This window comes from Rhea pennata, chromosome 19 (genome assembly GCF_028389875.1).
Source record: "Rhea pennata isolate bPtePen1 chromosome 19, bPtePen1.pri, whole genome shotgun sequence".
Classification (NCBI taxonomy): Eukaryota; Metazoa; Chordata; class Aves; order Rheiformes; family Rheidae; genus Rhea; species Rhea pennata.
Genome location: NC_084681.1, coordinates 4,142,485 through 4,166,370, shown reverse-complemented (window position 1 = coordinate 4,166,370; position 23,886 = coordinate 4,142,485). Strand labels below are relative to the sequence as shown.

General features: G+C 35.0%; 1 protein-coding gene across 14 annotated transcripts in view; it reads right to left on the bottom strand.

The window, feature by feature from the left end:
- BPTF (bromodomain PHD finger transcription factor) overlaps window positions 1-23,886 on the bottom strand; it is a 59,959-nt gene that overhangs the window by 27,523 nt on the left and 8,550 nt on the right. For 12 of the 14 annotated variants that reach the window (XM_062591473.1, XM_062591480.1, XM_062591486.1 and 9 more), the window contains exons 2-11: window positions 18,793-19,615; window positions 9,505-9,728; window positions 8,004-8,204; window positions 7,275-7,463; window positions 4,440-4,613; window positions 4,112-4,287; window positions 2,494-2,849; window positions 2,128-2,259; window positions 1,483-1,612; window positions 733-868 (exon numbers count right to left, since the gene is read on the bottom strand). In XM_062591473.1, coding sequence (XP_062447457.1) covers window positions 733-868; window positions 1,483-1,612; window positions 2,128-2,259; window positions 2,494-2,849; window positions 4,112-4,287; window positions 4,440-4,613; window positions 7,275-7,463; window positions 8,004-8,204; window positions 9,505-9,728; window positions 18,793-19,615 — 2,541 coding nt within the window. The remainder of the gene's footprint in view (window positions 1-732; window positions 869-1,482; window positions 1,613-2,127; window positions 2,260-2,493; window positions 2,850-4,111; window positions 4,288-4,439; window positions 4,614-7,274; window positions 7,464-8,003; window positions 8,205-9,504; window positions 9,729-18,792; window positions 19,616-23,886) is intronic. The other 2 variants (XM_062591477.1, XM_062591481.1) reach the window with 2 other exon arrangements.

Sequence of the window (23,886 nt, the reverse complement as noted above, 5' to 3'; positions counted from 1 at the left end):
TATTATTCTGCAATCCAGAATACACGATTAATCTAATTTAACAACTATACAGACAAGACTAAAAGCAGCAGCATCCATTTTGTGTTTGATCCAGTTAAAAACAATATGGGAAGAAGCATATTAATATTAAAGGAAAGAAATAATTTCAAAATATATTAGCAAGTGGGCTAACAGTCCCTAAAATTTAAAAGGGAAGACAAGATTAAATTTATTATAAGAAAGACTTATACAGTTTAGGATATATTTTAAAGAGTCGATCAGGCAAAATATTTCCTTTTAAATAAAATAAAACCTTAGGGGGGAAAAAAGAAAGTTCAAACTCATCTTCTTGCTACAGAGATACACATCTGCTCCCCCTTGTAAAACTATTGCTTCAATATCTAATAGCATTCTGTCTACAGGGAAAGAAGAAGGTGTTTATACATCAATGTTTCAGATGCTATTTTTTGCCTATGATAATCTACATGATTACATAAAGCAGATGTACGAAGGTGCACAAATATTTACACACAACTTCATAATTAAGACAATTTAACATAACTAAAAAAAATTTCTAGAACAACTAAATTGGGTATATTGAAAAAGACGAGTACAGATTCCTAAAAGCTTACCTTGAAGACTACTTGGAACAAAGTCGTCACAAGAAGTATTTATGTAATCAACTGAATAACCGAGTATGTTTAAAAATAGTATGTTAGTAATTACAAAGATTGAACTGATGCAGATACTTACTTAGTAGCAACTTTCTGTAATTTGCATTAGTATTTCCAGGTAATTTGGGCACAAACCGATGGACATGTGTTTTACTAATCCAGCTCCAGCCACCATATCCGGTTACTCTATATTCCTCTCCTTTTTGTTTCCAAACCTATTAAATATTTTTATTAAGTACTATTATTTTTAGTAGTGCTATTTGTTGTACTGCACATATATACATTCATTTAAAAACCTAAGATGACCACTTATTAATTGACTTATTCAAGCAAATTGGAATAAACGTGTGAAATAATGAATTACCTAGAATTCAAGATGTACCAACTAATAATTAAATTCATTCCATCACTAGCATTTAAAACCACATCTTCCTCATGTAACAGTGAGCATCTTTAGCTAAAAGCTGAAAAATTATACAAACTTTTGAATCAATCTGTATGTTTGTTAGAACAAGTAACTTTAGAGGCATTGCTAACAGCAAAATGCTACAATAAATAAAGAAGGTAAAAACGTATGATAGTGTATAAGCTCACAACATTCTCACTGTTCCCTATGGCTGTCAGTCAGTCTAAGAGCATAATGCAGGTAAATTTAGTTCAGGCCAAAATCATGTGCTTGTATACATCGGCATATATCACACTCCAATGACAGGAATTAATGCAATAAATGTCATTAACATTTTAAGTCTAAAATAAAAACAGAGAAAGGATAAACATGAAATCAGTAACTTCTGTATGTCATATTCTTCATGCAAAATAAAAATACTACCTGATGTTTGACAGGAAAGGTATATTTCACCCATGTAGCTTGCTGCATTGTTTCTTCTTCTTCTTGTTTTCTCTCTTTTTTTTTCACTTTCTCTTTTTCTTCTCTTTCTAATGCTGTCATTCTACGTAATCTAATACATATAGATAGAGGCAAAATTTAAATACTCTTTGCATTTAAGTACAATATAGGAGCTTGTAAACAAATATAAGTCATCAAATGATAGTATATATTACCCCTTTGAATAGCCTGAATATCTGAAATGAAGAGGAAAGGCTAGTATCAGCTTATAATTTGCAATGCGAACATTAATTTTTTGGCTATTCCAGTAGCCATTCCAGAAACATTTCCTTTCTGCTTCTGTGGCAGAGTGAGACACAGAGATTCTACCAAATTGTGTTGAAAGTTGCTTCTCTGGACTTCCAAAGCAGTATCACTTTGCAGCTGTGGCTCAAATAAAGAAAGTAAACTTGCTTTGAAGGAGCAACGACACAATTAAATAGCTTGTGATAGATTTGCAGTGCTTCTGGTTGAGAAAAAGTATTTTAAATGCTGAATGACTGACTTTCAACATAATTCTTGCATGTTTAGAGAAACTAACAACCATAAAAGAGAGAAAAGTTCTCATATGTTAAAGGACATTTTTACCTAGTGTGCCCCAAGGATTCCCGCCAGATTGGCAGCATGACAACCGGTTTAATTGCACATTCCAATATAGCCAGAGCAAGTGCAAATTCTCTAGGTTTGCTGCACATCTGAACAGCCTTAATCCAGTTAGACCTGAATTGCAAAAAACAAAACTGAATCAGATACACGCCCTAGTATAGCGTTATATGTTAATAAGATTTAATGGTCATCTAACTAAAATGTGCAACGCTTTTAGTCATACAAAACAAAACACAAACATGCTGTATTTTAACATAGTAAATCATGGTGCTTGGAAATCACTTATTAATGGTATAAGCAAAAATACAAATAAAACAAAAGAATATATATTTTCATGTATTAATTTACCTGTGGGAAGCCCAGTTAGGGTGAAGGAATGATGCTGGGATATTGTTTTCTAGCTGAATAATAGTTAGCCTCAAAGTGGATATGGTGAGAACTTTGGACCCATGTACAGACCCATTCCATTTGAACTCTCCAGCAGGAGTCAGGCAGAATTTATGGGAGAGATGCCGTCTCTTGTCATGGTCCTCCCTATGCTGGTGCTTGTTCAATGCGAATGAATTAGTGGCATATTGGTTATGATAAACACGATACTTCCCCTCTTGCCCTAATTTGAAATAATTGTTGATATTTCCTTTTATCACAATTTCCTTCTTTGTGTTCATTCGAGAGGCTTCACCTTGAGGGTTGACCACCAGAACCTTGTTTTTTTTAAAAAAAAAAACAAACAAAACAACAACAACAACAAAAAAGTTAAAGATCCACTTAAGTTTCAAATACTTCTATTGACTTATTTATGGTGAAGACTTTGTCTATTTACAAATTCATAAAAACATCTTGCATTTGTTCCATATTGGAAAATTGGAGAAGTAAATAAACGTTTATCTTAATAGGTTAAATATATATATCATCACTGATTACATGCAGAGTTATTACAGTCTCAAAAATTAACTTTCAACATCAAGAAAATTGCCATCCAGTCTCCCTAGAAAATTAAATAGGAACCAAACTTTGCTGCTCTGAATTATGCCTATTGAGAGACAGCTTTGGGAGAATACCTTCACTAAGCTGAAATAATCTTTCTGTGAAGCCTCTCCTGGGTAAATCACAGAATTGACACATGTAGCTACTCAGTAGCCAAATATCTTTGATTTTGAAAACATGTCAAGGAACAATGCCACTGGTCTAATTACTTACAACGCAGTTCTAAGTTTGAGAGGGCTATGAAAAATTTGCTCAATGCTAACTCACACTGAAAACCAATTAACAAAAATAAAAGAATCACCCCAAAACAATATGGAGTCAATTAACTGCAACTGACTCTCTAACATCAAAGCATTGCTTTTCTGGAGAAACTGACTTACCAAAAGAAAAACCCCTATAACCACAGTAAAGATCTGTCCCAAATGGCAGATAGTCATTTGAGAGATTTCACTTTAGGCTGTATCAAGCAGCGCTACAACTTTGCAATGTTTCTTTTTAACAAAAGACTCTGCCAGTACAGATTTGTTACAAACTAGAAACTTGGCTATTCTGACCTAGCTACCAGCACCATAATCAAACACAAATCATCACTAAGTTGTAACTGAGACACAATAGCTCTGAGAGATTCGAACAAAGAATAGGGAGAAAACACATACAACATAATTGGACATATAATAAACAAATCTAACTTTTATTAGCTACACATTAAAGTAAGTATACAGGGTCACTGTTACACCACTCTCCTGTCAGCAACTCAAAGAGCAAAAGCAAAGGAAGGGGGGGGGGGGGGGGAAAAACTACCTGTAGTATGACAATTTCAGTATTTGGTAATTTATATTTTCTACTTACTTTTTTTTTTTTTTTTTTTTTTTTAAGTACCTCCAAAGCCTGCCAAAAATCACTAATCCTGTTTTTCTACGACAATTAGTTTTCTAATACAGTTTTCCTACTTTTTGAGTAACCCAAAATGTACACAAACCTCTTTGCCTTCTTTATGTAACTTATTTGCTTCGTTTGCTGCAGCAGCAACCTGCTGATTTTTCATCTGGCTCAACTTGCTATCTGGATTTCGTAATCTTGTGACCATTCGTGTCGAACCTGGTACACCTTTTCCAGTGCCTGGAGAGTCACTTCTTTCACCATTAGACTTCTCTCCTGCCCAGGAAAAAAAAATAAAGCCTTTTAAAACAAACTTGAAAATTAGCTACAGACTTATGGGAGTTACAAAATCAAAACAAAAATGTATAAAACCATATATACATATATATAATTTATGTATACATAACATATATACATATAAGGTATACCTAAGTCCTCTGAATCCTGGGATCCTCTCTCTGCATTTTCAGCATCATCAGACGTCTTAATGGAGTCATTCTGCAGAGAGCTCAACTCACTGCTGTTGCTGTTTTCAACATCTGACTGTAGAGGTGCAGCAGATACGCTACTACTGTTGCTAGGGATCATCTGACCAGTTTCCTCTGCAAAAGAATAGCTTCATTTACAGTTTTTCTTTTAAATTATATCAATGCATTTTTTTTTTGTTTTTGATGAAAAGTTGAAAAGGAAGCTATGTGAACCTTTTGTTTGGACTGGGGAGAAATAACAATAAAATATTACTTCCCTCCAGAATACCGTACGCATAAGAGTATTTTTCATTCTATTTCAAGGAGATTCAACTTTTAAGCCCTGACAAACAAAAAATTTGTATTTTGGTGGAATATGACTGTATTTTATCTCTTTTTCTATACATGCATAGAGAGAGAGCTCTCTACTAGTAAAGATTGTTTCCTTTAGAAACCCATATTTCTTGAAATTTGGTCTTCCTGAAGTTCGTGATTCTTTTTTGATTTTATCTGTTTTTACTGTTCCTCGAAACATACACTTTTCAGTTCCCCTGCAAGTTGGAGTTTTTGTCTCCTCCCCTTTAGCACATTACTTCTGAGTAATCCCACAGATCTCAGTTCAATCGGCACAAATCTGTATCTAACTCTTTTGCTACAAACTTAAAATACCAGCCCCTTTCTCGCAGACAGCTGTGCACATCATCACCATCTTACTTGTTAATGAGGCATACTGCCCGAGTATAATCTTTTGATTCAAATGTCGAGAAGGAATTCTTTTACTCGTGAGAGCTAAGTAGAAAATTCTAATTCAGTGCCTATACATAAAAACACATATTATAACTAGATAAATTACTTCTGTTGAACTAAGAATTTACTTATCTTTAGATGACAGATAAACTCTTAAGAGTATCAGAACTTCGCATACCAGTGAATTGGAACCATCTAGAAATCACTCCCACCACTTTCCTATGAAGAACAAGCCACTGCTCCTAAAATAGCAATGTCTTGATTTTGTGCAGAAGAGATACAAGTAGGATGTTCAGGGTTTCTGTTAAGTTCTTAAAAAGGTGACAGACCAAAACTATCTTTTGGGTAAATATATCGGGATTCTTAGAAGTTCCCTAACCTGAATGCATCTTGATGCATCTTTGTCAAATAGGTGAGATCAACACAGTCTGACTGATTGCCCTTCTTAGAGGACTTCTTCCCTTTTAAGACGGGAAAAAGGCCCCATCTGGGGGCCTTTTTGGAGGAGAGTAAAACACCTCCAAACTACACTCAAAATTAAAAGCCTACATCCGGACTGCATTTAACAAGGATGGTGATAGATATTCTCATCTAGCTTTGCATCTTATTTTCCCCTCTTTGAAGAGGGCTGCCTCACCACTATCAGTTCAGTATCTCTCCCCTGCAACTGAGGGTCTCAAATTAAAACACTGCAGTCGGAGCACAAGTATCACTGTACATATCGTAAATCAGACTTGAGGGGAAGCCCCCCCACACGTTCCTGTAAATCCAGGTCACTAATTTAAAAAACAGCTAGCTATGGAAGGTAGAAAGTTCCTGCAAAAGTATAATAAATAAATAAATAGTGACGAGTATCTTCATTTAAGTGACTTTTTAAATAAAAATATGAATCCATAAATATGTCTGGAATGAAGTTATAATGCTAGATATCTTTTCCATTAATATTCTGTATAGTTATTTAACTTTAAAATGGAGTAAGGAATGAAAACAGGCAAAAAATATTGGTAAACATCTAAAGCACACTTTTTGTCCCATGCACTAGCATCTTTTCTGCATCGAAAAAGCATATTAAAAGGCTCCCAAATTAAGGATTTAACTAACTTTATTCCCTCCTCCTACTAACATAAAATTTATTACAAGGTTTAGATGCATTCATATTTACAGGTTCAAGAACTGCAATCTTTATCTGAATGGAGAACTGTTTCTGGAAGAGAGAAAAAGTTTACTACAACTTTTTCCAAACGTAACATACTGAATATGGCTATATTACAAATTAGGGTATTTTTAGATTCTGAAAACTGAGAATAACACTGATGCTTTTAACAGTAATCAGTTGTTTAGAATAACATTGCTTAAGTAGTAAAGCTTATAACGTAATATCATTTTAAAATAATATATTCTATGTGATATTTTATGATATACCTAAGCAAGTCCCATTCATTACTAAATCTAAAGTTTTTTCCTTTAAATACAGTAGCATATTACTGCTTTCAAATCATTGACGTCACAGAACAAAAGTTAAAATAAAGCAGACTCTGCTCAGATAATTCTGATAAATCTGAGAGATAAATCTGTTTATAAATTGCCAGAATGGCAATTTTTATCTTGGCATCTAAATGAAATTGTTTACTCATGTGAACGAAATTTTTGTTTGTTTGTTAGTAATTTACACAGTAAATGACAGGTTAAAATAATACACAAGGCAGCAGCAAATTAGAATTTGAAATCAACTTGGGTAGGATGCTAATAACCATTATGGATCACTACTGAAAAATAAAATATACAGAAAATAGAACATAAAAAGCTTAGCCATAGTCATCTTTGGAAGGCATGGAAACAAATGCTTATGTCAGAGGACTACAAATTTCAAGCACTAGTTGCAAGAAAATTAACTTTGAAATGTTAATGACAACGTAGCAGTAAAGGATGGCACTGCAAGCAAACAGCATGAGTGATATACGCTGTGAATGGTTTTAGTGGACAAATCAGACAGAAAAACTTAACAGATTCCCCAAATTACAGAGGCATTGATAACAGTGCCTTCTGTACCTGAGAGTTCCTGAGGGAGCTCTGATGCCACCTTCTTCTCTGCCACGTTGTTGCTATCAAGGGTTTCTGACTGACACCCCACTGCATTCTTCCCTTCAGAGCAACTAGTCTCTCCTGCAGAAGGATTTGTGTTGTTGTCGTCAGTGCTTGATGTCACAGAGTTACTTTTATCCCCAACGACTGTTGCCTCTATAGTGAAACGCACAACAAAACTTTAAGGATATTCTTTAGTATGTCTTAGGATGTCATGTGGCATCACCCACAGAAAGCAACTTCAGGAAGTTCCTTTGTCCACTGGATATTGTTGAAATACACTGAGCTTTTTTTTTTTTTCCCCCTCTTTTCCTTTTTGCTATGAGATGGGCGTCTCAGAATCAAATATAACAATTATTTAATTCTGATAAGAAAATAGTGTTAAAATTCATGGATTATTGCTTACTGCAGACATCTTGATCACAACCTGTAACTGCCATGACAGAAAGCCAAGGTATCTACAAGTTTGTGTTTAACTTGGCAAGTTGGAAGACTGGTGAAATAACAAGCAAAACAATAAGAATATATAACCATAGAGAAACAGACAGATACAGTCTATTACTTGAAAGTAACTTAGGAAATTGTACAAAAAAATAAACACTAACTTTTAGAAATTTGAGGATTTTAACTGAATAATCACTTAAGTGATTCACAAACTTAAATGAAGTTGTAGAAGTATGGTTATAGTTTCTTTACCTTCTGTTTTCACTTTTTCTGTGTCTTGCTCAGCAGGTGTTTCTTCACTTTTATCTTGATCTGCAGATTCCTCCTTGCCTTTCTCAGAATCTGTCTGGCCATCATCAACATCACTTTTGGCCTTTTCTGCTTCATCGGCTGATGTGTTTTTATCTTCCCCTACTTCTCCTTTTCTTATCCTGATAATCTCCAGAATTTCATCTACAAGAAAAAGTAGTGTCATCAATAAACAATAAAACACCATCTATAGGGCTGCAGTGCAGAAATACCATAACATAAATACTGTCCTTATTTACACAGCAAAAGATAACATCCAACTTACTACCTTCTTCTCCACTCAGAAGGAACATTTCCAAAGAGCTAATTATTGATTTCTCAGAACTAGAATAGTGACAATTCAAATCCATTTCAAATCCTGAATATCTGATTTTCAAGTCTGCCCTAGAACCAAAGTTCAGACCTTGGCAGATTTACATGGCCATTTATTGGTCCAACGTAGGTAAACTAAGTTCTGGTGGGGAACAGTGGGGGACATATGCATTCTATCCCACCTAAGATTGGAGCAAATGCCTAATAAATTTTGCTACCTGACTCCTACCAGATTGTCAAATGACGGTAAGACAACATATATGGTGATTGTCAAATGAAGACAAGACAATTTATATGAAGATATGTAAGACATTAAACCAAGCAACATCTAACAGCCAACACAGCTCCATTCCAAATCCTGGAGTGATAAAAATCTGGCACACCTTAAACAAAATAAAAATCTGAATAATTCAGGACATACTAGAATATATGATGCAGGCATGTGGTTACAAGAAATGAGCACCACATGGTTATGCTAGTGTACCTGCATGATGCTTCTTCAAAACTCCAGGTCTAAGGGTGGCTAATGAGCACAGCCTTAGCATAAGCAACAACCTAGCTCCAAGTATCTGTGCTACAATCTTGGAGTGGGGAACAGAAGTATCTCCCGCCACATATTCAATTAGTTTTGAGTGAATGACTCAGTTTTGAATCAATGTGTGTAAAAACAAAAGAAACAAGTGAAAAATGACTTCTTCCCAGCTATATCTCAAAAGAGCCTATTCCCCTAAAACAGCTAACAAGACACTTAGCATTTTGCTAACAGACTTTTCCTTTAGTCACTCTCTTGTTTCAAAATGAATGTTACATTGCAATCCATGTTAACACTAGATGAAGCAAACGCACATTTGAAGCAAATGCACTATCAGATACAAGTTGCCCCATAAACAGTTAGAAAAGGGACAATGTCAAAAATTCTCAACAGTGATTCTACCAAGCCAAATAAAAATCTTTTTTACAGTATGTTCAGGAGTTTTATGAATGCAACTGTTTTTTTGAACACAAGAATTTTGATTACATATTGAAAATAACAATTGGAAGTGTCATCTTGAGTCTAATAAACTTCTTAAACTAAACATAAGCTAGTATTTTAATCAAAGTACATTTATTCTCATTAGACAGAATATTTTACCATTCGCTGCAGAAAGGAAGGACTTGTTGTTGCCTCGTGCTTTATTAGTAAGGTCTTCTGTTACATCCATGTGCCGATGAATTTCTTCACGCATTTCTTCCAGAGTTTTGCATAGGTCAGCTTCCCAGTAATCTTTGTCTAGGCATTCAATCAACTCTGCCAACTGTATCTTTGTGCTATAGTACCAAATTTTCTTGTCTTTCTCACTTTCTGAATCTTCTTCTCTGCAAGAGTATTTTTAAAATATTTCAGTATCACCTAGATAGGCTGACATTCCTTTCTTTCAATTACTTTTTGCAGAGGAAAATTAAACAATAATGCCTGAATGTGAATAAACAAACATCAACAAGTCACATGAGGACACTCAAACATATGCGCACATTTGGTATTTAAATTTAAATTTAATTTCCTACTTCTCTCTCCTTTTTCATCCTCTCAAAAGTTCTCATGACAAATTCCATGGGAAGCTACATGAAAGCTTTAAACGGTCTCCTTAAAACTGGTTCGTCCAATATGGCAACAAGGTTCATTCTCATTATATTTATTTTGCAACCAGTAATCTACTACTAAGTCTCAAACAACTTGCAATGAAAGACTACATGTCTCTAGAATCCACAAAAGGTAGTGCTTCTGACTGTAAATTCAGGAAAAAGCAAAGTCAGAAAATTTGAAGCAGTGGATTTCCTATTCACAAAAGATTTTATACTAGCTCTCCTCTGGCATTCATCTGTGAGAGCACCAGTAAGGAAAAAAAGAATCATATGATTCTTTGAAGAGATTAATGGATTTAAACGTTTATTATCTGGGGTTGCTGGGATCTTGGGTACTCCACGATGCACAAGCCGAGAGAAGAATACTGGAGGCCAACAGTGTCAGAAGCATCTGAACAGAGCTGGTGGACGAAGCTAGCTCCACAGAACACAAACCAAACCTCATCAGTCTTGTTGACTACTCCTCCCTACTGGCTGCCCCCGCAGGGCTTACATATCCAAGACTGTTAAAAACCAGCCTCAGATATGCACAAACACCCTTAATGTAACCTTATCTTCATCTATCTATTATTTTCCACATCACATTTATGAGAAAAGTACAGTATACGCCATGCACATGAAGCGGAACCTGAAAATCAAAGTATCATTAAAATAAGGGTACCATGAACCTGATAACAATAATATTACTCAAAATTAAACTACTGCTACCACTACCTTGCCAGACCTTACTAAAAAATGGACTTTTGTTTTTTAAAAAGTCCATTTTATAAAACAGACTTTTTGCTGACAGAGTCTGGTGTGAGGCAGAGATACTTACCATTCTCTCATGAGGATTTTACCTGTGAAAAGCAATTGATTCAAACTTGTTCATTTATTCCCCTAGCCTACCAGCAACTGACTTCTAGCTATTACAGGTTAGTTACAAAAGGTTACATAAATTTGAGAAGTTTGAGAAAACAGCTTTTTTCAGGAAATCTGCAGAATGCCTGCATACAATGTATCAAAAAGTTAAGACAATCACTTGACTCTATGGAATGTTCTAACTGATTTTTCATATCAAAGAAAAAAAAATATTTAAACTAAGTTTCCTCTAAACCAAGATATTTACTAATAACAACAGAAACTGAAGTACTTTTATTATTGTTTGTGGGAAAAAGTCACAGAAAAGAAAAAAAACAAAAAGCAAATACCCAAAAAATAAAACAGAAGGGAGAATGCAAGAATACAGCTTTTTACAGCAAAAGCAAAGCAAAAGATGACACAAAACACAATAGAAAAGTGAAAACTGAAAGACGACAAGGTAACTGAAGAGGAAGGGAAAAGCCATGCTTTCTGAATTTTTGCTGCTCTTTTCCCTGGCAAACATCCAGCAAGAACCATACGAGTAGGAAACTGGCAGAGGAGCTATACTAACATTGCTGCTTTACAAACATTACTGACAACTCCAGTGGCATTGCTAAGTTTATACTTTAAATGCCTAACTCACCCAAAGGGCACCTTCACCTTCCATTTTGAACTCTACATTTACAAATTGTGCACGATTATTTGCTAACTAGATACGTCCTTTATGCATCTCCCTACATGATCTAGGTGTACAACAACTGGAACACCATTTCACATCATTGCATGAAGTGAGCATGTGCTGATGCCCGTTTTCCAGACAAGCAGCTCAGGCAGAGAAGCCTGTACACCTTGCTTACATTTTGTCTATGATCATACAAGTGTTTTCTTCTTTTCATGCTTCCTCCCTCTACTTAGGGAATCCAAAAATGCTACAGCTACGCTAATGCATTCAGGATGCATTACTATACCTCCTGAAAATCCCAAGAATCATCTCTTTTCCTCTCCCACCATTTCTTTCTACTCTGGTGTTACAAGGTTCCATTGGACTAAAAAGTGATTAGCTTCAGTTTCTCTCCACAAATCAAGAAGAGAATGAAGTCTTCCAATAAAACTCGGATGCGTTCCGTGAAGAAGCAAGACACCAGATCCCAAAGAGATGACATTGCACAGAAGGGACCGCAAGTTAACCTTTCCAAATGCAGTTCAAATTCTACTAAATTCCACTAAAGTGCTGCTCTGACAATACTCTAGAAATTGTCAATGAAATTATGCAGAAGTATGCTATTTCCTTTCTATTTGTTTTACAAAAGCTCTTTGAGCGCAGAATTTCTCTTGAATTAAAGGCTACCATGACCTTAATAACAGGAGCCAAGGAATTCAAGCGTTCTCTGGATATAAATGAACACAGCCAGAAATTAAAATGGCACAAACTTCATACTATGTACACTTAGACAAAAGTCATCTTTGGTCAGTTTTGTTTTCAAGAATCAGGTTTGTGCAAGTGGAAATGTCCAGTTGCTCATTACTGACTCATCAGCAGTGTCACAGAAAGCATTCAACAGAATTTGTTTAGGCAAAACTAGTTAGATTTAAATGAACAATTAAAGGATTCAAGCTAGCTTTCTCTAAGCACCTAGCTGCTGAACTGGCTACAGGAACATAACTTTTTCCCTTTGAGGCAATCAAGGGACTTGGCCTATTACTACAGGGAAGATGGAAGGGTGAGGGAAACTGCACAAGGACCGATTCCCAATTAGTTTCTCCTCTGACAGGCAAGATGTATTGCCAGCTTTTTGCTGGACATGTCTACTCAGTCTCTAGAGGGCTCTATTCAGTCACATACATAAAGTGAGGCCAAGCAAGAGAGAAAAGAATCACAGGAATATTTCCTACCTCTTTTGGCCTTTTTTACTGCCAGAAACTATTCACTGGCAGACTTTAGAGGCAAGTTTTAAGAGTGATAAAAAAAGAACACAGAACAAAATGTTACAAACTTTCAAGTAAAGTATTTCTGAAGTATAGAGACCCCTTCCCAAATTCCATGCTGATATAATTAAGAACTGCAGAATTCAGTGAACTGTCCCTCAACTATTCTTCTATTTAAAGGAAGATTCCAAAAGCTTTTTAACTAACTGAAGAAAGTAGAGAAGGATCCACTGAGACAGCATGACAAATCTTTTCATATCGTGGGGGGTGGGGTGAGGAAGCTGAAAAGCTGCTGTTTTTAACAATCAACAAATGTGCACACAACTTGAGAATAACAATGAAGGCCAAATAACATTTTATCATCTAATTTCACAGACATTTGACAAACCGAATGCATCTCAATAGTTTCAATTTGTTTAATGCCCATTTCTAAACTTATAAACCTTCTATATAGGAATAGGAAGGAAGAAAGAAAATCACTGCATTTACCCAGCTCTATCAGCAAAATATAATATACTATTACTTAAAATGTAAATAAAGTAATTTTATATCTAAAAGTAATTTCATTTTCTTTACTTTGTTGATTTATTCCCTCTTATTTTTCTTCTCACTTCTTCCACTGGTAATTAACTTTTAAGTAATTCACATCTCTAACTCACAAACATCACACTCCTTTTCCTTTAGATTCAGGGAGGTAAGTGAGGCATCTTCTTCTGACTCCATATTTAGAACTTACTATCAGACCTTACTATCAGAACTTATGATCAGACCTTGTAGCATCCATACACGAGTTCCATGGAAGATCTTTTCTAAGTTTGGCTTCTGGTCTTTAGCAATTCATTGACCTTTTACTTTTCTTCTTGTTAGTGGTGTTCATTATAACAGTGAGGAAAAAAACACAAAAACAAAACTTAACTTGAATTAGAAGAATCCAAAGATCATTCTCTATTTCCCTTTCATGCATTCTGAATGTAAACACTTAGTTTTTAGCAAACCCAGAGTAAAGGAACAGATTTGGTCTGTAAAGTGAATTTGTGTCCTGTAAGACACACCTAAATTGTTTAAGAGGTCTTTCATCAAGAAGACTGACAAATAGGGCCTACCAAAACTTACTACAACAGTCTAAAACTTTACAACTTCTGCTCATCTTCCGCTCTGCCCAAAGTTACCATCCAAGTAGCAGAGTCAGCAGAATGAAACTTATGTCCATATTTACCAGCTTTAATATTAAATCCATCAACCCAAATTTCGAGTGGAGGCATGTTTAACCTATGTTTAAAAGACTGGATTTTGCACTCATCACTAAAGAAAGTGGTAATCTCTGACAGACAGGGAACAACAAAACACTTAAGGGGATGATAACTTGTCAAAACACTGCAACTTTTCACTAGAAGAATGCAAGACAAAATCCTAAATTTCCTGACTTGGTAACTTGCAGAAATAACCTTCACAAAACAAATGCAACTGACTCAGTGATGTCACTCTAATTTTGTAAGCACCTTGAAACAAAGACACAGAAATTAATTTTCTCTTCCTTATTAATCTTGTTGAGATTTGCTGCAGGGGAGGTATCCCAGTATTCACTTTTTTATCTTTATAAAATAGAAGAGGTGAATAAGAAACAAAACCAAAATGATGGGTTTAAACAAGGCATACTTCCATCAGCAAGTGATAAATGTGGAAATAAAAGACTTGATGAATTAAAAACAAACAAACAAAAACCCCATCAACTTGTTAAAAAATGGGGGAAAAAGATAGCATCATGAACTAGTAACATCTGTAACTCTACTAACAGTGGGAGAGGGGAGGGGAAGTAAACAAGCCCCAGAAAACCTGCACTTCGAAAAACAAGAAATGAAAGAATTTAGGATTCCAGCATTCTAAAATCCCCAGCCATGATTTCAAATAGATCTTTTCATTCGACAAATTGGCCCACACAGAATTTGTGAGTGGACTCTAATGATTTTAATAAATTTGATATGATAATCTAATTTCGTGGAGCTCAGGTTTTTAGCGGTTACCCATCAAGTTATCCATCAGGTATCTAAAACATCAGAGATGCAGTTTGATCTTGTTTGGTGTACAGAAATAGCTGGTTTTACACTGGCACTATAGTCACTGAACCTAAGGATATTAATAATTTCACATAAACTCTGTATTTTCATTATTAAAGCTGTATTTCCCTGGAATTTAGTTAAGTAGTAAGTGTTTTTGTACCACTATGAAGTGGTTTTCACATGATTCAATTTTAGGTAACCTGATGCACATTAACATAATTCAATTTATGTATAAAGTTCTATGAGAATTCTAGTGGGACTAGTTATGATCCTGTCCAGCCCACTTTGTACTTCTGAGAAGTACAACTGCTTCAGATCTACCAGAATGACAGTCTGTGAAGCCATTTTCTACTCTGATTCTGTCAGGATTATTTGAAAAATGGTTAACACAAACCACACACTTCCGACAAAACTTGTTTCGGAAGCACCCATAAGTACACTTACACTAGCAGAAGCATATCTTATGGGAACAGAAAAGCTGGTGACTACGAGGGAAAAATAACCTTTCAACTTAGGTGACCTGCAGTAAGAATACAAAAGAGCCAGAAATTAATGGATATATTACATCTATTCTTGTGTTTGTAAGCATACATACTCCTCTATTTCTGTTTTGAATCTCTTTATCACTACCCAAAAATCAGGAAAGGCAAAACCCAGCAAAAACTTTCTTTTTGCTGTATTATTTATAGCTCGAAACTATTTTGATTTGAAATGGAATATAGATATATTTTTTCTTTAAATAAACTCCAAATAGGACATAAAAGTTCCATTAATAAAATGTGAATTAAGATTTCTGGAGCAAATCACTTGCCCACTGAACTCCTAATCAGAACATTAATAATTGTTATTAAAGTTCAATGCCTGCAACCTTTCAAGAGTAAGAATGTCTTTTCTACTGAAGTAACAATTACTTCCAATGGGCTAGAGAGAAAGAATTTTCAAACCTGTAGTTTTACAACTAGAAGAACTTAGTATGATTTATTTCCATTTCAAATACATGGAAGTACTGGCCATATCAAAATCTTCCTAAAAATCAAATCAGTCACATTTTTGAGACAAACATTGTTTTCAATTAAACTTTCACTATGAAAAAAACAATTACCAATCCACTTATGTATTATAGATAGAAAAAGCCTGTCTGTTTAATCTTAAAAATCACCTGAAGTAACTGTTTGGATTTTTCATGCTAATTTCTGGGTCTCTAATAGGATGCAGAACACCACTGTTCTGTCGGCATAGGACAGCATTAAATCAAATTCATTTTAAGAACAACTTTTACGGCAAATATTTGAAAGGAGAGATATCAAAATCACGCACAGAGGAGAGTATCTATAGTTTGTTAAAACGCAGATAATTAGTTTTTTTTTTCCTGGTTGTTTTCTTGGTTTCCCCCACCCAAGACCCCAAGACTAACAGAGCTGTTTGTCCTTCACTTACAATCCTACTACTATTTTCCTCTGGTTACCAGGAGAGTTCTCTTTCTTTCCTGCTCTTTGGAAAATAAACTATGCCTGTATCAACCTCGTTCAAGTTTTATGTTAAAAGTTACTTGTAACCAGTCAGGTTTTTACTAGATTTTAAAGATCTAGAAAGTCATAAAGATTGTTTAGGGGTTAGAAGATTCAAGATACTGAGAGAAGACACCAATGAACAGCATTTGACCAAGACAAGAAAGTCTCCCTATAAATTTCAGTATAACATATTCAACTGTCTGCTATATGGAAAAAGAGAGAGACTGGGAACATCCTGCTATTGAAGAATCAGTTATATTATGCTTCCAGACCCAATTTGACTAATGGAAACGCTACGTAAACACACAGCTGTACTGCTTCTGGACCAAGCTACCTTTGTTAGTTTAGTTATGGTGCTATACAAGTTTTTGCCGAAACACAGCACAATACAACTAAACCCAAAATGCTTCACAGAAAGCCAATTCAATGGTATGCTTTACCCAGAAACTGGAAAATCTACCCATACATAATGGAACCTAACTGCAGTACATCTGTGATGTCTGGTTCTGTAGCTATGCAAACCCACAACACAAAGGGTTTACACTCAGTGCACATATAAATTCTGTATCCAATTTAATATCTGTGCCTACTGTAATATTCCAACTCAATTAAGAAGTTACGCTAACTGAGCATAAACTTGGATATAAAAGTGAACAAACATTTACGTTCACTAGGAAATTTACGTTGGATACAAATTCTTTAACAATTTCTCAGATTCCTCCGCCTCAAATCCTTTCTCCAAGGAAATCAGATTTCTGAAAATTGGGCAAACTATCCATTTTAGTCAATAATAAATGCATGGCAATTTTTCACCACTCAGGCTTGTTTTCTTGAAACAGAAAACAATTAAAAAAGAGGAGAATGATTTGTCTTTCTCTCGTATGCTAATTTCCTAATTAGAGATCATTACAGAAGCTGACATAATCAGAATGAAGGACTACAATGCATTTCACTGGACAGGAACTCTAGCAAAAAAAGTATGACTTTTTGCAGAAAATCTCCAGTACCAAGGAACAGCACCATTTAAAGAAATTTTTATTGAAATACTTCCAATTTCTTTATCTGAACCTGTATTGGGGAAAATAAAAAAAACTTGTGCTGACATTTGCATACTTCCTTCCTTTAAACAGCAATGTTAAAGTTGGAGGAGGAGATGAACAACAAAGTTTTATGGACCACTGGCAAATGAGGCTTTGAAATATTTTTGACTTAGGTAAATTGAGAGTTAATGTGATGTTTATTTCAGGATGAAAACTTCTTAGATCTCAACAACAGTAGTGGGAGAGTAGAATAACAATCCATTACTGGTAGGGACTGTAGCTCAATACATCGAGCAAAAGTATCTCCTTAAATCAAACTTGCAACAGATTATCTGGAAAAAGAAGCTAGAAGCTTCTGTATGAAGCTACATAAAAAAAGGATATCAACACTTTCATGCTGACCATCACATCCTGTTGATCAGTCTGAATGGTAGGTATGTCACATACTGTTGCTGTCTTCCTGCATCTTTTGAAAGACTACCTGATACTACTGGGATGATTATGACCCAGAAAAAGAAAAAAAAAAAAGGAAAAAAAAAAATCAAACACTAACTCTCTGACAATATGAAAGAAGAACACAGAAAAAAGATCAATAATTAATACTTAAAGCAGCAGTTAACACTACATTTAAAAAAGCAGGGAAAGTAGACTATTTAAAGAACTGAAAATGAGTTCTTCATCTCTCATTTGCAAGACTCAAGGCCATCAATAGCTCTCTTAAGCCCTCTCAGAGGCACTGTCTAGTATCTAAGGGCACAATACCTTTGCTAACAGAAATTACTACATTAGTATCCCAAGACCAATCATGAATCAGAAGTTGTGTCAAATATCCGAAGTAGGAGACTGCTTCAAGGTAGGTGTTTCTTGTCATTTCATTTACACATACTGAAGTTTTCATAGTATTTTCTAATTTCTAGTTAGTAGATATAGTGAGCATCTTGAAGTGATTCTGAAAAGCAGTCTTAGTTTCACAAAGCTGGATTACCAAAACAGTACTAGTATCCAATAGCCAAAGAGCTATTTAAGCAGGTGGTAATACACCAAGACTGTTGTTCTTCATATGATCACAAAGAGAGCAAGTTAGACCATGTGTCAATAACTTTAACAGAAAGCTGGAAAACTCTCATTAAAATTTCCTTCTTCTCACATTCATGCATTTTTAGTGCACATTAAAATTAAGCTGCAGATTACTGCCTCCTCCTCCCCCCTTTCATATATAGATTAGGAAACTATTTTAGGGAAAACTGATGGATGAATTATATGATCTTTAGAAAACAAGCTACAAAAAAAGCATGCAAAGTCTTATCTAAAGAAAAATAATTTTAAGAGGGCAACAGTAACTTTATAGGAAAGTCATTTTTAAATATGCATTCAATGGAGTATTATTCTTCAGCAAATACTAAGCAATTAGTTTACTTACATAATAATTCTCCTGTTCAGGAACCAATACTTTCTTCTATGCCTGTCGTATCCAATGGGTTCATGTCGAATGTATGGTTTATTTTTTTGGATTTCAGCAACACAGTCAGTTACTCCAGGCACCTTATGTGCTACGCAGACTTCACACTGCCATTCATCCTCTGGTACCTCTTCAAGAGGTGGTTTCACGCACTCTAAATGGTACACGGCTGAACAAGTTTCACAGCAAAGCAAATCCCCAAGTTTGTGACAAACCCTACAATGATCATCATATTGGATAACACCTTCTGACATTAACTCTTCACGTGCAATGTTTGTTGTAAGAAACTGATCCACTAAGAACTGCAGAACTTTGATTTTATTCTCTACTGGTCCATAAGGATAGTCCTCTGTTTCTTGAAAAGGAAGAACATGATGGTATTCCTTGTCACTCTCACAATATACCCGCAGAACCTCTGGCCACGTCATTCCATCTATGAAATACAAAGTGGAATTAACGCTATCTTTGAGGTCAGCAGGTCCAAAGGTAGTATTTGAAGTGTCTTCTTCACGTAAAACTGCTTTTAAAAGCACTATATGCATCTCTGCCATAAGTGTGCACTGCTCTTGACTTACCAGAGCAGCACAGAAGTCCTCAAAACGAAAAGGAGAGAGGCGTAAAACAGTGCCAAAGTTCCTTAGTACCTCATAGATGGCAATAACATTCATTATATGCTCACTAGGCACCATTAAGTCTTCTGAGGATTTAGGAAACTCCAAAGGTGGGATATCTTTTTCTTCCAAAATTGGAGAACGAGGACGATGCACTCTTTGTCTTCTCCTACCTGGAATTCAAAATAACAGTAAGAACTTTGCAATTCACAAGTCAACGTTTTAAAATGTCTGTCAGCAATGACCTTCTGTGTCCAACTCTTTCTAAAGCACTACAAATTAAAGATCATCTTTACAGCTACATAAATGTGACATCACCTAAAAATCTGATGTTTTAATTAAGAGTAAAAAAATAAGACACATAAATCTGAAGTTTAGACACTTACAGCAGTTGTACCTCCCATGCACTATATATCTTGTGAATATTTAAAATGACACATAGAATTCTAATTGTTTGAATTACTTAAAAATAGACATTTCGTTCAGCCAAAATATTAGTTTAGAAGTTCTCATTTTTATCCAGCATGACTAGTTTATTATTCTTTATTGGCATGTTAACAAACTTGGAAGAATCAAGATTCAGGTAACAGACTGAAATATTAAGTATCAAAATACCACAAGCTATTTTCCTATTCAGTAATAGCACACAGGAAAGTCTGTGCCAAGATGATGTCTTAGGCTATCAATTTCAACAAAACTGAATTATAGACGTGAACTTAAATCACTTTTCTTGTCCAATGATTCTAAACAGGGTATTTCTCCTGGACACTGACAAGCCAGAAACAAAAGTCAAATGTGACTTTTATGAAAATGCTTTACGAATTCCCAATTTTTCTTAAAATCAGACTTCAATAAAACAGGAGAGAGAATCACAGGATGAGAATTGGAGAAGGATAAATCTAACATAGTTGATCTGCAGAGCTGTTTCACTCCCTAACAGAAAAGGCACTGAATATATTTGGTCTGTTAGAAGAGATGCTACACTTTCATGTCTTGTCTTCTACTACACTAAATATCACGCAGAAGGAAAGAAAATGTATATGGTACTATCAGAATTCCTAAAAATATATTTTACACCTCTACTGAATTAATGCAAAAGTATCCACTTATATGCAACTGTTCTGTGGCTATCAATCAAAGTATTAAGATGCACCTCCTTTTTCTTTTTCTTTTTTTTTCTTTCTTCTTTTTTTTTCCCTTTTTTTTTTTAAGTCTTAAAGTTTAGACAATCTTATAAGTTAATCATTAGTTTAAAAACAGAACTGGGATGCAGAACTATTTTTATGTCCTCCTGTAAGCCTGCAAAAATTCTGGACAGCAACAAAAATTTATGTTTATCAATGCTACAGAGAAGCGTTCTGCAGGAACCACTTTATTCACTGGGAAAAGCCAAAGGAAAAAGAGCTGTCCATAACAGCAACTTCACACGCATGTTCTAACAGAAAGTGACCTATATTATACACCATGTGATCTGAGATTGAAGAGTGACACAACCAGTATTTTGGAATTTCAAGCTTCACGTTAACTTCTTGATCAAGTTCTGTGAGTGCCACTGAAATCAACAGAGGTGAATTCTGGTCACCTTGGAAATTATCATCAAGAGGTAATGGTTCTCTCTGGCAACTGTTCATCTCTATTTTCTCCAATACTTCTCCCACAAACAAAGAAAATATTCCCTAATGTAATGGGGGGGGGGGAACTAAGGCAGACAGATGCACAAAAACAGATTTGCTGAATTAGAAAATACCATCACCCAAACTGAAATGTCTTGACTAGAAAAAAGTGTTACCAAAAAGAAAAAATACTTAAAGATGTATCTTAAATGTAGAAGAGAGTTTGCCAAATGATTCCACAAGAAAAATAAACCAACAATTGAGCTAGCACGGCAAGAGGACCAGATACATTTCTCTCTCAAACTTCAAAACCGTGAATGAAATCTTATGCAACAACTAGGCGCTCTGAAATAATATAAAGAGATGAACTGCCACATGTTTCCATTACATAAATAATGGGTCAACATCAGCTGCATATAAAAATATATTTCCAAGTTTAGTTGAGTTCTGACTCTGTGGAAAACGAAAGAATGCTTATATGACTGCCTTCCAATACGTTGCTGCACAAATCAGTGGAAAATGTTTAATCGTGGAAAACACACAAAAATGCAGTAGTTTCACAGCTAGACAAAAAAGCAAGTGTTCTTACAGCAAGAAATAACTGGATTAAACATAACATTTCTACCATCAGGATCCAAAATCCTATAGGCATAAAGCTGAAAGACCACAAAACAAAACAAATACTCGTATTTACATGTGAAATTACTTCAGGTTTCTGAAGCTTTCTCCGAAAAACGCATGATGGTGTAAGACCAGCCCTAACAGACGGTCACACAAGACACCACAGATATTCTGAAATCACTAATAACCTTCACTAAGTTCAAATATCACAAAAAGGTGGTGGAATATAAACCTAGATTCTTTTCAGTACCTGCAATTGTAGCTGAAAAATACTTTGTCTATCAAACAGTTAAGCCTAGAAAAAAACAGCCCCTGAAGAGAGAGAGAGTAATGTGAAAGATGACCCTGACTTACCTACATCAATCAGAAAAGACCACAAGAGACTGTAGTTTCAGCAAAGATAAACTAGAAAGAGTGAACATGGCTGAGAAGCAAACACCACTTACTTCCTCCCATTTTTTGAGATGTGGTACTTTGAAAAAAAGTTATAGTTTCTTTTTCTGTATTGTTTTTATTCTCCATTGAGAAAAAAAGACTATCCATCTACCTTCTTCAGTACTGTCTGCTGTCTCTTTCACAAGAGAGAAAAGCTGGTATATTATGTTACATCAAACCAGAGAGGTTAAAAAACCCCTTAAACTAATACACTCCTAACATTCTATGGAAATAATAAAAAAGTCTCTAACCTGTTGTGTTGAAAAAGAAGTATATTGGTGCTACTAGTGTCTACAACAAATGTGCTATTAAGATATGAAGCACATCACTTAATACCATAATAAAATACACCGTCTCACTGTTAATGCCAACAAAATTCCAATTCACATTGTAAACCACACCATTTCTCAAGAGCTAAAAATAACTTCTCTCTATTCTGAAGCTGACCCGTTTTGAGTAATTCTGCACTACATACAAACTGGTTTCCATAGCTAAACAAGGGAAGCATTCAAAGTTGCAAAACATTTTAGAAAGAAATGGTATCCACACATATTTTAAATAGAATGGCTTGGTTGCATGGTATCTCAGATCTTTCTATGCTTTTTCTTTCAATTTCACTTTTGACCCATTATTGGCATTTGCTATACTGCCTTTGAACAAAACTTTAAGTCAAGAAGAGAATCATACAAAGTCTGATTGGGATATTCCAAAGAATTTGTGCTTACATGTATTACTGTTGATGTATAAACTGTAATCTCAAGAAATGACTCAAGAAAGTGACAACTGTAAGAAAAAATTGTTTTATCTCCAGTGAAAAAGTTATACATTTTTTGACAAGGGGCTCTTAAATTTTTACAAACTCAAATAGTTATTGAACTTAAGAGTGTAGAGCAATTGAATGCGATACAAATGACATCAAAGTTCTACAGTCTCTATTGAACAGGAATGTAATTTTGTGTTGTCCTTCCATTTTCTATGTTCTGCAAGTTGGGTATATTTCCCTCCAGTACAGGCAACTGAAGAGGGGGACAAAAAAAAAAGAACTTTTGGCATGTAGGACTAAGAAAGGCAATTTTGATTTTCAAGTAAGGACTCTAGGCTTTTCTGTAATTCTGATAACAATTATTTCATTGCTAATTATCTATAGGGTCCTGACAGTCCACAGAGTTTATACTGCTTAAAAAAGATTCCAGCCTACATGAAGATTTTTCGAAGATTACAGCTCAAGTTTACAAAGCTGTTCTTCAGCGACACAAATAAAAAACAACAAAAAATAAAATTAACTTTTCCTACAACACTCAACTTACCAAGCTCTTTAACTTCAAGGAAAATGAATATCTTTAGGAAAAGAGGCTTAACTCAAAATTAATACATAATTTAAGCAATATAGATTTGCCCTACTTAGTTAGGGGTGATCAACTTCTAACTCTGTAATTTGCACATAAGACACTATTAAAAACCGTAAGGGTTCATATGCACATCTGAGATCCCAAACAACAGAATGATTTAAGGCAAAAGCTGAAAAACACTATCCATCTCACTCCACTGTGGGGAGTGACTGAATTCGACTTAAACTAGGTTTTAGATTGATTCATGAATATCAGCCAGGTGAGATTCAAAGGTCAGCATTCTCCCAAAGTTGGTAAGATAACTCAGAAACCCTCCACTTTCTGCATGATGTAGCTTAGTACATAAATTTCACTTGAATGACAAAGGAATCACACCGCCTCCTGCACTCTAACATGCCCACAATAATGTGCTAAAACAATGTACAA